The sequence below is a fragment of the Podarcis vaucheri genome, assembly GCF_965113315.1.
Source record: "Podarcis vaucheri genome assembly, chromosome: 4".
Taxonomy (NCBI): Eukaryota; Metazoa; Chordata; class Lepidosauria; order Squamata; family Lacertidae; genus Podarcis; species Podarcis vaucheri.
In genome coordinates this window covers 39,381,030-39,396,573 of record NC_138762.1, presented here as the reverse complement: position 1 = coordinate 39,396,573, position 15,544 = coordinate 39,381,030, and the positions used below count along the sequence as shown (strand labels likewise).

The 15,544-nt window shown below is 39.7% G+C and overlaps 2 protein-coding genes across 4 annotated transcripts in view; both read left to right on the top strand.

The window, feature by feature from the left end:
- Positions 1-631: 631 nt before the first annotated feature.
- SH2D1B (SH2 domain containing 1B) lies at positions 632-10,615 on the top strand. Of its 3 annotated transcripts, XM_082219802.1 has the most exons (5): positions 886-962; positions 1,041-1,178; positions 2,548-2,611; positions 3,616-3,790; positions 8,680-10,615. In XM_082219802.1, the coding sequence occupies exons 2-5, from the start codon at positions 1,045-1,047 to the stop codon at positions 8,721-8,723; spliced, it is 417 nt and encodes a 138-aa protein (XP_082075928.1). In that variant the 5' UTR covers positions 886-962; positions 1,041-1,044; the 3' UTR covers positions 8,724-10,615. The 3 variants fall into 3 exon arrangements, with proteins under 3 accessions (XP_082075929.1, XP_082075927.1, XP_082075928.1); XM_082219803.1 differs by having other exon boundaries at positions 632-1,178; positions 3,616-3,769; XM_082219801.1 differs by having other exon boundaries at positions 862-1,178.
- Positions 10,616-12,486: 1,871 nt separating this feature from the next.
- CIP2A (cellular inhibitor of PP2A) overlaps positions 12,487-15,544 on the top strand; it is a 28,634-nt gene continuing 25,576 nt past the window's right edge. The window contains exon 1 of the mRNA XM_082219811.1: positions 12,487-13,777. Within this exon, the coding sequence (XP_082075937.1) occupies positions 13,676-13,777 (102 nt within the window). The 5' untranslated portion in view covers positions 12,487-13,675. The remainder of the gene's footprint in view (positions 13,778-15,544) is intronic.

The following is a 15,544-nucleotide window of genomic DNA, read 5'->3' as shown; positions in this document are numbered from 1 at the left end:
ATATGCAAGAATACATTCTTGAGCTTACTGTGACAGAATAAAATGCACACCGTGCAACCTTTGGCACTTGTGTGTGTTTTTTTACTGTTTATTCATTTGATACAGAAGATTCAAATAAAAATTAGCCACAGATCTCCATCTACAGGGAGAGAAAAAAGAGAGGACTATAACATAGGCTTGTTGCAACATCAGACATAAAGAAATGTTGTTCCCCACTCTAATGTTACATTTTACATTGCTCTATAATGCTTCCTTCACAACTTGCTTGTGAGATTGATAAAATAGGAGCATTATTGAGCTATGAGGAACTGGAACTGACAGACCACTAAGTAAGACCTGGCTGAACAAAATCTTGAGCCTAGCATCCCAACATTGCAGGAGAAATCCTGTGGAGCAGTTTTCAGGTAATTGGATCTCCTGTGTTTTGAATATCACATGTAAGAGTTTGCTGTGGAACAGTTGTCCTTCCTTGGACCAATGTATCACAAACCAATTGCCATGTAAACTATTCCAGTTGCTTGACTGGACTGTACTTGCAAGACAAAACCAATGACCCTTGTTCATTTTGCCAAAGACTTGTATCTAGCCCCTTCCATTTCTGACAGATGATCATACTATTTGTTGGGTGCGCGCGCACACACAAAATCCTTTTGAATAAGCATATCTTTGTGTAGCTCATAATCATCTTAATCATGCTGACAAAAGATTATAAATATATTTCAAGAAATGATTCAATCTTCACTTTTCTCCCCCACAACCAACCACTAAGAAACCCAGTAAAGTTATTTGCTTAAAGAGCTCTGGGGACGACTAATCCATTTATCAGTTTTACATTTCCTGTACATTTCCTGTTTCCTAGGTTTTGCATAGGGGAAAAAACAATCACGTTGTTGAACTGAAACAACACAGTTGAAAGCCTTTCATAAAGGCGCTGTGCCAGTTTCAACATCTGTGCTCAACAGGTTGGCTTTAGTTAGGTAAAGAACAGATCCTCTTTTTGATCTAAATCTTTAATAATTGATCTGAAAACATTTTCATAGGTAAATGGAACTGCAGTATTTCCACGGAACTATAACTAAAGACGACTGTGAAAAATTACTGAGCAAAACAGGAAAAAATGGGAGCTTTTTAATACGAAACAGTGAGAGTATTCCAGGAGTCTTGTGCCTTTGTGTTTTGTAAGTATTTCCCTTTTCATTTAAACTAGTTATCTTGCTTTTCTTTTGGAGAGAATAGCTTCAGTTCAGAGAAACCTAACTACACTTCAGTTATGAAAGTTAACCATGTCTAACTTAAGCCAACATGATATTACGTACACCAGAAGTTTATTTAAGTGGTTTATAGATTTTTCTAAACAAAATATATTGATATCAATGGGGCTTACACACAACTTTCTATGGATTGGGTCCAATCTTTATTATGTTTGGAATTTTTGAGAGATAACAGCCCCCTGATTTTAATAAATCAAAGAAGTTCATCTAGGCATATATAAATGTAATCCCAGGGGCGTGCACACATGAAAATGATTCTGCTTTTGAATGTAAGTTGCATTTAGACTCTGGCTCAGATCAAAGTACTTCTTTTGCTGTAAAATGTACATATACAGTAAAATATATATTGGACCAATTTTTGACAGAAATCTATTTTAAATTCTTCAAATTATTGAAGCCATAACTCTAAATATTTGGTAAATCAATTGTCTCTTTACATATTCATAGTAAATGGTACTTATAACCCCTCCACACGGACAATGTTCACAGAAAAATCTTAAAATTAGCAAGTTTTTCAACTAGTAAGCTACAGATTTCATCTCTCACCCATATGGTGGTACGTTATTCTCCACCATCCGTTCTCCAATGTTTTTGTGGTGTAGGAGCAGAGTCTTTTTAGATGTGCAGGTTTACATCCAGAGGAGTGATCTACATAATAAAATCAGTTATCACATATGAATGATGGCAGGTGTAGTTAATATTGATCTCAACGGACTGTTGATCTCAATCAGTACAAGAAACCTCATCATCGTAAATATTACTGGAAATCAAGTTATATTTATAATTTCTGCTGTATTGAACTTACATCGTTTCCCAAACATGATTACTCTGATTTGTTAGTTGTTGTTTCTAAGTTGTAGGAAAATGACATTTGTTTGTCTCACACTGAAGACGTATCTTAACGGCTTGCTGGACAAAACTAGCGCTATCTCTGATCTCCTTATCAGAAAGCCGGAATTATTGCGACCAACCCCAGATACCATCAGAAGAGAGTTCATGTACACACTACTTAGAACACATCTGTTTCTTTTGAAGTGCTATACAAATTTAATTATAGCAGTGATTCCATTCAGCTCATAAGAGATAACCAGAAATCTAGCAGCATGAATAGCAGTCTTCCTCTAGCATAATGTGGTAGCTCACATGACCATTTCTCTCTGAATGAACTGGATAGGATTTACAGATCTAATGACTCTTTGACATATATGACTATTGCAGCAATTTGACAAATAAGGCAATTATTTATTAATGTATCTGTTTCCTATTTAAAAATCAGCTATGAACAGATTATCTACACTTACCGAATCTTCAGGAAACATAATGGACACTTTATGATGCAGGTAAGAAAACGACACAACAACAAACCTATGGTTACATGAAACATACTCAATATGTACTTTTGAATAAATAAGGTATACTATTCATTGTATCAAATTGTAGATTTCAACAGAAGTCTCATAAAAAAAACAGAAGACCCAGTGGATCAGTTCATTCTCTAGTCAGTTCACACATAAGATCCCTACATGTAAAAGTATCTATTCCACCTGTCTCTTCAAAGAGTCCAATAATCCACATGAAGGGTTGCTACAGTTCCACAGAATCCTTTCACAGAGTCTAAGACAAGGATTTCCTGAATATTAGCCTTGTTTCGCTGTCCTAGGCTTCATCAGTAGAACAGGCTCATATGTAATATTACAGGGTAGTGGATCTTATAGCACAGTAGTGGTTGCAGTCTAACTAGAGAATGAACTGATCCACTGGGCCTTCTGCTTTTTTCGTTGAACTTTATGAGACTTCCGTTGAAACCTACAATTTGATTCAAAAGTACAGCCAGATACATCTTGTGTGTTTACTGGGTAAGAAAACGACTACATCTAGAGTAAAATAATGTAATAAATATGCACTTAATAGGTCCTACTAGACGCATATGCCACCTTGCTTAACCTTTTTGTTTATTTAACTACTTTTTTAAAAAAATCTACGTCTCTGGATGACCTTATTTTGGGGGTATTCATTCATTCTAAAAGTTGGTGGCCACCATGACAACCTTAATTTTCAGCGGGATGGAACTCTGCCAAGAGCACAATATGTATCGGTTTCATATTCACAGTATCACAGAATTGTAGAGTTGGAAGGGGCCCAAGAGCCATCCTGTCCGATCCCCTGCAATGCAGGAAACTCAGCTAAGGCATCCATGTCAGATGGCCATCAAACCTCTGCTTAAAAACCTCCAAGGAAGGAGAGTACTATTCTAGTTATCCATTTCAGTGAAATTAATTAATCTTCGCTCTTGTGAGGAACTATAATCAAATGGAAATGTGGCAACAATCTACTTCTTTTGCAGACTTCTGAGGGTGCTCCAAAACAGGACTTCAGAACTTTAAAGGATTTAATTGCTACTTATGAGAAACCAAATCAAGGGCTAGTAAGCAACCTGCGCTATCCAGTAAACAGACCTACAACATCCCAAAGATCTCAGACTGTCTACGTCACTAAAGGTGAAGCATATTTGATTCCTGGTAAGAGACACACATAATAATAATCAGAAAAGAATGACATACTACTAATACTATGCTGTATAACAATTGTTGTAATGCAGGAAAATTACGGGTATATATATTTTTTTCAAATTAACGAAACTAGTCAAACAACATGAGATGAAATTAAGTTTCACTTTCAGTGGACCCAATGAAATCAAGACTTTAAAGACTATTGTAATGGGTCTATTCTGGGTATGGCTAACATTGAATATTACCCATGATCTCTAATGGAAAAGGTCAATAAACTCTGCAGTAGAGGATTGATTATAAATAAAATCATAGTTGGAAGGTACCCAAGGGTCATCTAGTCCAACCCCCTGCGACGCAGGAATCGTAGCTAAAGCATCCATGACAGATGACCATCCAACCTCTGCTTAAAAACCTCCAAGGAAGGAGAGCCCACAACCTCCCGAAGGAGACTGTTCCACTCTCAAACAGCTTGAGCAGCCCTTACTAACACAATGCTCTGTCTTTTTAAAAATGATAAAGCAAGCCTGGTGTGGGATGGTAGTTTAAGAGCGCACAGCTAGCACTCTGGAGACCTAAACCTAAACACAAGTCTCCTCTCAGCCACAATGTACCCATGACTTGGAACATTGGGGTAAGGCGACCATGTATCTGCTTTGAGTTTTGAGGAGGCAGAGTTGGGTTAAAATATAATAGATGTGTTTTTTTAAAAAAAAATCAGAGAAAAAATGTATATAAAATAATAATATAAGAAAACATGTACAGTGGTACCTCGGGTTACAGACACTTCAGGTTACAGACTCCGCTAACCCAGAAATAGTACCTTGGGTTAAGAACTTTGCTTCAGGATGAGAACAGAAATCGTGCTCCGGTGGCGCGGCAGCAGCAGGAAGCCCCATTAGCTAAAGTGGTGCCTCAGGTTAAGAACAGTTTCAGGTTAAGAACGGACCTCTGGAACGAATTACGTTCTTAACCAGAGATATCACTGTATTAACAGATATGCCCTTCATGAATTTCCATGGAACTTGACATTAAAAGCATAGAATGCTTTAGGAGGTTCTGAAAGCAGCACCGTGTCAATTAAGCAATTAAACCTTCTGAGTAAAAAGGGAAGTTTCAATCAAGCAGCAGATTCTAATTGATACTCACTAAAACCAAGGCCAGCAGGTACCATCTTAGAACAGGCAATATCCTTTATCTCACACATAGGAGATAATGGCTATCCTTAAAATGGTGTCTGGTGTGAAATGTGAGTACAGAATTTTAAAACGCATAGGCTTTTCCTCATAATTCATATGCAAAATTATGCATGTTTGCTGAATGTCAATAGTCTATTTAATTCAATTAGAGCTATAAAATAGAACATAGTAAGAAAGTCCTATTTGAAGTAGTCAGCAGCTTTAAAGGTGCTATATGATGACATATCAGAGGAATTATTTCAAATCTCTATATAAAAAGTAATATCAATCACATATACAAAAGTTTACTCTAATAAAAATCACAAAACTGACAGCTTCAGAGCCTAAATAACTAGATTAATTAGTTACCATAGAGGAAATAGAAAAGGTTGCAACAATGAGGCACCATAATATTTCTGGATCTGATTATTATACTTATATTCCACCTTCTCTCCAAGGAGTTCAAGGTGGTGTACATTGTTCTCCCTCTCCCCATTTTCACTTCACAACATGATTTAGATTAGGCTAAGAGACATCCTATCTTTGGGAAAGATGGAGGGCACAAGAAGAAGGGGACGACAGAGGACAAGATGGTTGGACAGTGTTCTCGAAGCTACAAACATGAGCCTGACCAAACTGCGGGAGGTGGTGGAAGACAGGAGTGCCTGGCGTGCTCTGGTCCATGGGGTCACGAAGAGTCGGACACGACTAAACGACTAAACAACAACAACAACAAGAGACAGCAACTGGTCCAAGGTCACCCAATGAGCTCAATGACTGAGTGGGGACTAAAATCTTGGTTTCCCAGGGCTTAGTCCAATACTCTAATCACTATACTGCACCGCTCGCAGCTTAACTGGTCTAATTAGCTATTCCAAAGTCTTTGCAGAATTTTGACTGAGGCATTAAGAGGTACTGTAAATGAGATCTTAAAAAAATTAGAACTTTTGAATAGAAGTTTATATAGCCTACATTTAAGCATGGTAAGAATTTGTCTCTAAGTTACTTCTTACCAAAAAATATCACTCTTAAATAATTATTATAAAATATTTAGAACAATTAGCTTTATATGTAAGAGGATACAGATAATGTAGGGGAAATAATATATTTATGGAATCACAGGCATGCCTACTCTTAATTAGGTCTCATTAAGTTCAGTTGGAATTCCACCCCCATCCCCATTTGAATGTGTATTGGATTTTAGCCACACAGTGCTATTTTATACACATTTACTTAGAAGTAATTCTCATTGTGCTCAATGAGACTTCCAGGTAAGTTTGAACAGGGCTGCAGTTCAAGGGAATCCCGCTAAAGAGACTCTTGGTCTTTTTAGACACTGAAAAAAGCATTTGATAATGTTGAGTGCCCTTTTCTATTTTCTATTTCAAGTTTTGGAGTTTTGTTATGATTCAGTATTTAGAACTGGATAGCTTTAACCAATCCCAAAGCAAAAGTAACAACAAATGAGCATATATAATCCAATCTTACTCTATCAAGAGATACCCAACAGAGATGTATTCTACCTGGTCTTCTCTTTGTGGGTATGCCTACTAATAAAGCAATGAAAACTGATTTACACATTATGTTATGTTCATTACTTTTCACATATGGCTTTGAGAAATAAGCATTAGGTAAGGAAGATGAAATTTTAAATAATGAATAAAGGTAATAAATGATTTGTTCTTCTGTTTGCAAATGCTGCAGAATGAATGCAAAATGGGATAGGTCAAAGAATTTGTGATTCACGTCATTGGAGCTATTGAAATGTCAGTTTGAGAATATCTGTGAAGTAGAATAAAATACAGCATGATCAGACTTCCACTTGTGCACTTCTTCTTCAACCTGCAGCCCCTATAATCTCCTCCCCCATAATCTACTTTCCCAACCCTCTGGAGCTTATTTAGAGGCATTTAAAAGAGAAAAATTCCACTGTGCAAGTCTCTTCCATTAGCATATGACCAGCACTGGATACAGGTTTTAATTTTTGTTTTAAAATTATAGCACAGCTGTACATTAAATTTGTAAAGATACATAGAATACATAATGCTTATGGCCCAATGCTAAAATGCACGTAGGCTGCACGAAAAGAGCTTTGGATCATACTTCTTTCATTCATTTACCATCTTTCTACTATAAAATTATTTTTAGAAATTGTTTCCAAAACCCACCACAATGAAGCAATAAATAGCAAGGAATTCCGTATCAGTTGTACAAATGATTCTATCTACTTTCGAGCCGCTGTGTTTTAATGACTGTAGTAACCAGTAAGGTATATATGTTTGTTCAGGAACTATAATATTTTCAAAATCGAAAGCCTGTTTTAAATAGTCTATTCTGGGATGGAAATAAAACATTTGACCCGGAGGTGTTGGATTATTTGGACTCTATCCTTGAGAACTTTGAAAATGGAATCAGAAGCCATATGTCCATTCACCAGAGTAAACATTCACTCAGGAGGGTTGTGGAATCACTAGAGCAATAGGTGACTGCAGGAGGAGGAAGAAATTGGAATTGTTTCCATCCCTTCTTTAAGTGAAAGAGTCAACTTGTTTGTAGTGTGCTGGGTGCATCATATTAACGTTGTCCATCATGACTTTCCTCTATTCCCATTACATAAGCAATGAATTAGAATATTTTACAATTTGAGTGATACTCTTGCTTTAATTAGGAACGAAGCTATATCACTGGCAGGGAAAGCTATCTCATGTTATCTTTGCCTGCCTTGTAATTTATTGAATATTTTTACTAATATATTTGCCAAGTGGAGGGAGTAAATTCTGTGAATGTTTGAACAATTCTCCATTTGTTCCAAGTTTAGATCACAAATGTCCAATTTAGATATTTGCATTACTTCAGATTCAAAGGACCAAAATTGAATTAAAAAACGAAGCGACAGTTGAACAGTCTAAATAAGATGTTGTTAAGACTCTAACTCCTATTAGCCCCCCACCAGTGCAACTAATGGTTGGGGATATGTAAACTGTGGTCCAGTAAAATCTGTAAGGTCAGAGGTTAACCACCCTTGGTCTAAATGGAAATATTTCCTGACTTGGTTTGGGTCTAATAAACTGCAAGTGTTATTCTGCTTGAGTAACTGGGCTTTATTTCCACCTTTCCCATTGCAGCTTTGTGGAAGGAATGAGCCCAAATTGGGCAAAATTATTATGTGCTCGCAGAAGCACATATTATGCTGAAACTTTGTGAGCAAAAGCCTCGCCTTGATGGACCCTTCTCAGGAAAAGAGGAATTAGAAGGGAGCAACTTGCAACTGAGATAAATAAGCGTCACAGTACCTTTTCTGCTGCAGTTTTCCTCTCCTAATACTGCTTTGCAGAGAGGTAGCAAGTAGCTATTGGGATTACAGGACACTGATAATGAAATGTGTAGTTATAGCTTCTTCACTGAGCAATATGTCTTATTATGTTCTATACCGTGTCATTCTGCAAATGTTCAGTTTCAGAAGCGCTATCCCCCCCCCCCAAAAAAAGAGGTGCCAGAACTCAACACGAACACCTCCCCTGTTCTCTTAGAATGGCAATGCTGCCCACCTGAGAGGTCCCAGAACTGAGTTCCATCTGAAAAAGGCCCTGAGTTTCAGTCAGAAGTAATTATTCCAATACAAGCCATCACACAATCTGGTTGGGTCTGCCAATAAAATATTATCTTTCTCCACTCAGGAATTAGAGAAATAATCAAATGACTTGCTTTTTTTTTCCTCCCCAGAAAATGAAGATGCTGAGGATTATCTTGAAGTCTTACCTGAGTGATTGGCTGAAGGACCATTTCTCATGACTTGCTTCATCTCTCAACACAGACACTAGTCTTGAGTGGGTCACACTCTTGCTAACTGGATAGTCCATTTGACTGGATTTTGTTTTCATTTGTGCTCTAGATAGTACTGCCCACATGGTTATCTCTTGCTTACTTGGCTCTTGCTCCAGCAAAAAACCCAACACTCTTCCTTTTCCTTCCTGTATTCGTGGTACCTATACCTGCCCACTTAAGTGACCACTTCATAGACCTGATGAAATGGAAACTGAGCTGCAAAACTTATGCCACTATAAAAGCTGCAGTGCTTAAGGTGTTTCCATTTTAAGAGAAGCAAGTTTAATAGCATCCCGTACATCAGGCATGGCCAAACTTGGCCCTCCAGATGTTTTGGGACTACAGCTCCAATCATCCCTAGCTAACAGGACCAATGGTCAAGGATGATGGGAATTGTAGTCCCAAAACATCTGGAGGGCCAAGTTTGACCATGTCTGCCCTACATGGACTCAAGTTTGAACTTGCTACATCAATGATGAACTGGACTATAGACCAGAAAAGCTTATTCTGTAAGAATTTTTAGTTTTTAATCTTTAGTTGTTTCCTTCATTCAACTTTGTGAATAGTCATGAACACAAGTGTTGGCTGATTTTATTTTTTAAATTTTCACTTATTTATTTTGGCAATTCGCAACTAGCATTGGTAGCAGAATGTTGAACAAAGTAATGCTAAACATATTTACTTGCAATTAAATCCTACTGAGATAATTGGGGATTAAGTTTGATATACACCATAGAGCTCTGCAAGAGTTACTGCTGATAGCCATAACAATATATCAAATACTAAATGATAATTTGCTTCAACTGTATCATGTTATCCTGGCGAAGTAAGTCACAGCAATTTTATAATTATATTGTTAAGGATATTTAAATTTTCAAAGACAGTACTATAAAGTTGTCACTGTGCATAGTTCAATTATTTCTAAATGTCTCACTGTAGTCTCTAGTCAGGTCAGAGGCCACTCTAGTTCCCAAAGGACTTCAAGCTATACCCCGGAAATGCCAGAACTACTCCCCAGAAGTATAACCAGTTTTACAGCAATACACATGTACATTTAGGTGTAAGTATTTGCAGGTAGCTACTGTAGAACCTGATCTAACAGCATAGCACACTCTGGGAACTATTTTTGAAAGCCCCCCCCCCTTCAGCTTTCCCACCTTTACTTATGTGTAGTAAAGAAAAAAGAGTTTGTAGAAGCTAGTGCTTTAAAAGCGCATTTTCATTCTGGAATAAACATAGTGCAGTTTGCAGTCTCGTTAATTTAATCACTTGATTGACTAGTTTGGGCCTAAGGGAGGTAAGAACATTTAGAAAAACCCAGTACTGTAAATAGGACTTTTTTCTTCTCTAGATAGTAAGGCTCTGTCTCTCCTTCAGAATAGCTTTAAGTTCCCAGTACCCCTATAAAGCGAGATGAGCGCCGCAACCCCATGACTGGACCTAATGGTCAGGGGTCCCTTTACCTTTACCCCTATTCTAGTGAAAAGGAAAGCAAAGTTTATATGTAGCCAGTCTATACGTAGCCAGGATTGTAAATATTACACGAATATTTTAACATGCAACCTGTGGTCATATTAAATTCATAATTGTTTTAAGTTGGTAAAACATAAATAAAACTACTCCATATACCAGTTTAAGGTACCATATTAGGACGCTCACTATCTGAGGCTGCCAGATGTCCAAATCCATTGTTTGCTCATATATTACAACTATATGGTGCTATGTGATTCAGTTGCATGCAACAGCTTTCCTCCTATTTTTTCAGCTTGTAGGAAACCTGTACCACTTTACCTGTATCATAAGATGGCAGGAAATAAAGCCCCATTGCACTAATGCACAATGCCTGAACACACATCTCTCAAGTGCCACCAACTTTGATATCGTTTTAATACCAGGCAAAGACCATTACCGGTATATTTTCCCAGGATTTTTAATATGACCTGTTTTATCTCTACTTTTATGCTGCCTTCTCTCCGCTGACTGCTTTTATGCTGTTCTCTTTTAAGTTTTGTTGTTCTGATTATTATTATTATATTTTAAACTTAATTTTACTAGAATTTTTATTCTTAAGTCATAATTGTACTTATCATTCCTGTATATCAGGCTTACTTCCAACACTTTTCGACTGCAAAACTCCTTGTTCAATTTACTCAACTCTTTTGTACACATTACAATGTCAGAAGTGGATGGAAAATATGTTAGCACCTAGCTTACACAGGATTTAGCACTTTCATAGTGGCTGGTTTTTTTAGCGTGTCAATACCCCTTTAAAGTTATCTGTGCCCACAGGAAATAGCAGTTCATATCTATTTTGGCTGCCTCTACTTATTTACTCCAGATAAGTCCTATTATAGTCATACTATCCCAGGCAAGGCTGGTTCATCTATTGAGCTCAGATGTTGCTGCACTCCCCCCCCCCCCAAATTATCTCTGATTGTTGGCCATGCTGGCTAGGACTGATGAGAATTGGAATCCAACAATACTGGGAGAGTCATAGGTTAACCATCCCTGATCCAAGGTGATACTTCCTGCTGGAACAGAGTTAAAGTAGCTATGTAAGCACCAAGTCACACAGCCACCATGTCAGAACAATACATAGTTTCATCTGCACAATAAAATTTAAAAATTAAAATTAAGAGTTCCTGTAGCCATGGAAGTAACCCCACAAATGTAGGGCATCTACACAATTTTAAGGACTATGGAAATGGTATCTGGAAGAAGAGAAGAATGCAGAAACTGAAATAACAAGTAGACATGGAAAGTGGATTAACTGGCCAAGGTAGGGGAGCCAGAAGCTGTGTCTTTGGGGCTGCCAAAAGGGTTAGCCTTAGGCTTCACCAAACACCAGAGGACCCTTGTAGATGTCCTCCTTATGATTATATGAAGATAGTAAGCAACCATAAGAGAAGAAACCTGCCTTGCAGAACAGTACTGTCAATCAACGTACCAAATACCAAATTCCATGCTGGAATTAAAAAGGGCAAAATCAGAGCAAAGTTCAGTGCAGCAATTTCAAGAATAATCTCAACACATGAAAACTGATCAGGAGATAAGATGGACAGCTAATGTGAGCAGGAAGTTGTACAGCTGCTAGCAGAACATTTCATCCACATTCACTCAGCAGCAGTGTTTTGTTGTAACGTTAGAGGATTTCCAAAAAATGAACAACCCCGTTATCTCCAGGGAAGATTGAGGAGCTTGCACCGTCCTGAACATCTCTGCATGATGTTTTTGGTTTGTGAGGTACATTTAAGTGTTTTTATTTATGCTTCTTGTTTTCCACCATTCATTTCACTGAGCACAGGCCTGGATGAGTATCCTTATATAGTGGGAAATGGTATTTCAAATAGTGGCAGGGGGGAAACTGCAGCAAAATTTATACTTTAGACTAGAGTCTACCTCATCAGTTGTATGTAGTAAGTCACTGTTATAAGAAAAAAAACTGCTCCTTTTCCCCTTATGAGGTATCCAAGAGCCCGTATAGAGTCCTTATGTAGTTTCTCTATTGGTAGGAGAAAATAAAGCCAACCAGAGAATATGGAGAAGCAAAGCAGCTAGTAAGCATAATCTTTATTAAACTGTTGCAACAGGGTTCCCTGCTCACCCAATGCAGGGAGGGAGGAGAGAAACCTAGAACATTGGTGTGCAAGCTCTAATACAGACTTTTGAAATTGCCTACCCCCCAAAACATCACAGAAAGAGGTGGTCCCCAGCAGAAATTTGAGTGTGTTGCTTCTCTCCTGTCTGCCAGGATACCTGATAAAGCCTTATCTCAGGGGTGGCCAACTCCGAACAGACTGCGATCTACTCAGAGTTAAAAACTGGCAGTGGTCTACCACCTTTTCGGGGGTTCAGGTCAAAGTTAAGCTTTTTTTTAGGGAGGAAGAAAGCCCCGTGTTTTAGGGGTTCAGGTCAAAGTTGTTGAGATTTTTTGAGGCGGGAGGAAAGCCCCATTTTGGGGGCGGGGTAAAGGGCTAAAATGTTAAATGTTGAGCTTTTTTTAGGGGAGCCAAAGTTGTTGAGCTTCTTTGGGTGGAGCCAGTGATCTACCACAGATCACGATCTACCTGTTGGACGTCCCTGCCTTATCTGATTGCCTTTTCTAGGTAGCCTGGCCATTCCTTTGAGATGTTAAATAAACCGGTACTGTATATGCATGGGGAATTACAATGCACTGTTGCGCTTATTGCACGAGAGCCACAAAGCAGCCCCCTATCTTGATGCAAACACGCAAACCAAATTGGCACAACACACACACGCACGCACAATAGGAAACGGGCCAGTTCGCCGCTGCTTGTTGTGACGTTTGTCCGGCCACGTTTCTTCCGCGGCTATTCTCTTTCATCTCCCACCGGACATGGGCGCCCACCCCGGACCGGCTTCGCGTGCGCATCCGCCACGAGTGCTCCCACGCGAGGAGAAAAGCATCACCTCAGGAGCAGCCGCAGGACAAAAATAGCGCCGCTTGTGACCCTTCCCTCCCAGCATGCACCGGGGCAAGGGCTGCTTCGCTCTCGAGCTCGCCCTGGTTCCCACAGAGCTGCTACTTCGCCACACGACGCGAAAGAACCACCGCCGCGGACGGAAATAACCCTGGCCCGGCCGCCCACTCCGTCTAGCATCGATTTCTAGGCTGCGAGGGGGTGTCTCGTGCTATTGTTTTGTTGCCCCCGTTCCTCCCCCCCGCCCCTCCCCGTTCCTCCTTTCCACTGGGACGAGAGGACTTCAACGGCTCTCCTCTCCAACCTCCCGGCATGCATCGGGGCTTCCGGCCTGCGCCGGGGGCTCCTCCTCGCGTCAAAATGGCGGCCGAGGCGCCAAATACGATTTTCTGACGGCGGGATTTGAGGCGCTGCCAGGGAAGGTCCGCGGAGGCGGCTGGGCCGCCAGCGCTATGGACGCGCCGGCTTGTATGAAGTCGCTGCTCCTCGCGGCTTCCCAGTACCGGGCTGCGCGGACCCCGCCCAACGCAGCGCTGCTGCAGCGGAGTCTGGAGGTGAGAGCAGCCGAGCGGACCTGCACGGTGTGCGGCTTTCCGTCTCTCGGCTCGGCTGGTCGCGGGTGCCTGGCCGGGAGTTGACAGAAGCGGCTGGGAATGGCCCTTTTTCTTTGGGATTTCTGTTTTTAGGAGTTTTCTCTCGAAAGCCAAACAACAGCAACAAACAAATCCCGATACGCACAGCGAAAAGTGCCTTGCAAGTAAAGCGGCCGGGGCAAACTTAACCTGTGCAAACTTAACCTGGCAGTAAGCCCTATTTGGAGATCGTGGGGACCCAAAGTGCAGTTTTCTACATTATTTGAAAAAGAAGTGAGAGGTAGGGGTGGAGATTGGAAGCGGGGAGGGGAAATACACCCCCGTTTGATTTCTACTGCTTCCTTAGCTGGCAGGCGTATAGCAGGCCTGCTCACAACAAAGGAAGCTGCCATACATATGCAATCATCAGCAAAAACTGCAAGGTTTTTAGCGGGGGCAATTAGAATAAGATATATTATTTGATTATTCGTGCAAACCTCCAAAATATATTTTGCATAGTTAAGTTCTTACACTTTATTTGCAACAGCCACTAGCCATAGCAATAAAATAAAGATTCTTATGAGTGCATATGCAATCAAGGAATTGTACAGCATGTTTATTTGCAGTGTGTGTTTGTAGTGGTTACTGCAATGTGTGCTGTGTGGCACTGCTGTTAAAGTAGGGATGGGGTCCCAGTGGCCCTCCAGGCGAAGCTGAATTTCCACTCTGATGATTGACCTGTGGATTGAAACTTATCTAGCTGGAGTCTAGCAACATAGGAGGGCTATAATGCCACATCATAAGGAGCATATGATTCTGAAACCCCTTAACTCAGGATCTCATCATGGGTTTTTTCTTTTATTTATTGCACTTTATTTTATAGCTTGCTGTATTCCATGGACTTGGAATGGCTTACGTAATTTCCCCCTAAATGTTAAAAGCCCTGATCTGTGGGATTCACAACCTGAACCTGGTCACACATTGTAGTTAACTATGGAGACTCTGCTCTGTACTTTCTGCTTCAGAGTTACGGAAGGTGGTCACAGGGGAGAGGACCACCAGACTTATGGAACTTAATCTCTACTGAGGCTCCCTTGGATCGTTCTGAAATAAATCTATACAGGCAACTCCTAATTTACACAGCGGTTACATTCCAAAGCACCACCCATTTAAATGAAATTGCATATATTGCATGGTCAAACACATCAAACACGTCTAAGATGGTTGTCTGTATACACTTGTTTTAAAAAAGGCATTCAGAATCAACTGATTTGGGAAATTTTGTTTAGGTGCTAGTTTTGATTGCTTTGGCTTTCTGGTTTGTTTATTTTTTTTTCTTTACAACCCCCTTTTGATGTTCAGAAAGTGGAGGAGATAAATCTTAAATAGGGAACACCAAAATTCATTGTTTATCTGAACTACATTTTACTTAATTGTAACCTTGACCCACTCTGGAAAGTGGGTGCTATGGAAGAAAGTGCTTATCCATAGGCATTGGGCAGTTCTTGTAGCACTGGAGCCTATATTGCCTATTTTCAGTTGGAAGCCACTTGGTTAGGTTTTTTTAATTAATTAAAATGTATAGAACAAGTCTGAAAATACTCTTATTGTAGTTAATAAATCTATGTAGAATTTCCACCAGCTCCCCAATTCTGTCTGCATACAGTATTCAAGTTAGAATTCTTGCAGATCTGATAGAATTCAGAGAAAAAACTACCTTTAGCCACTTCTTGAGAGCCTCAATTTTGT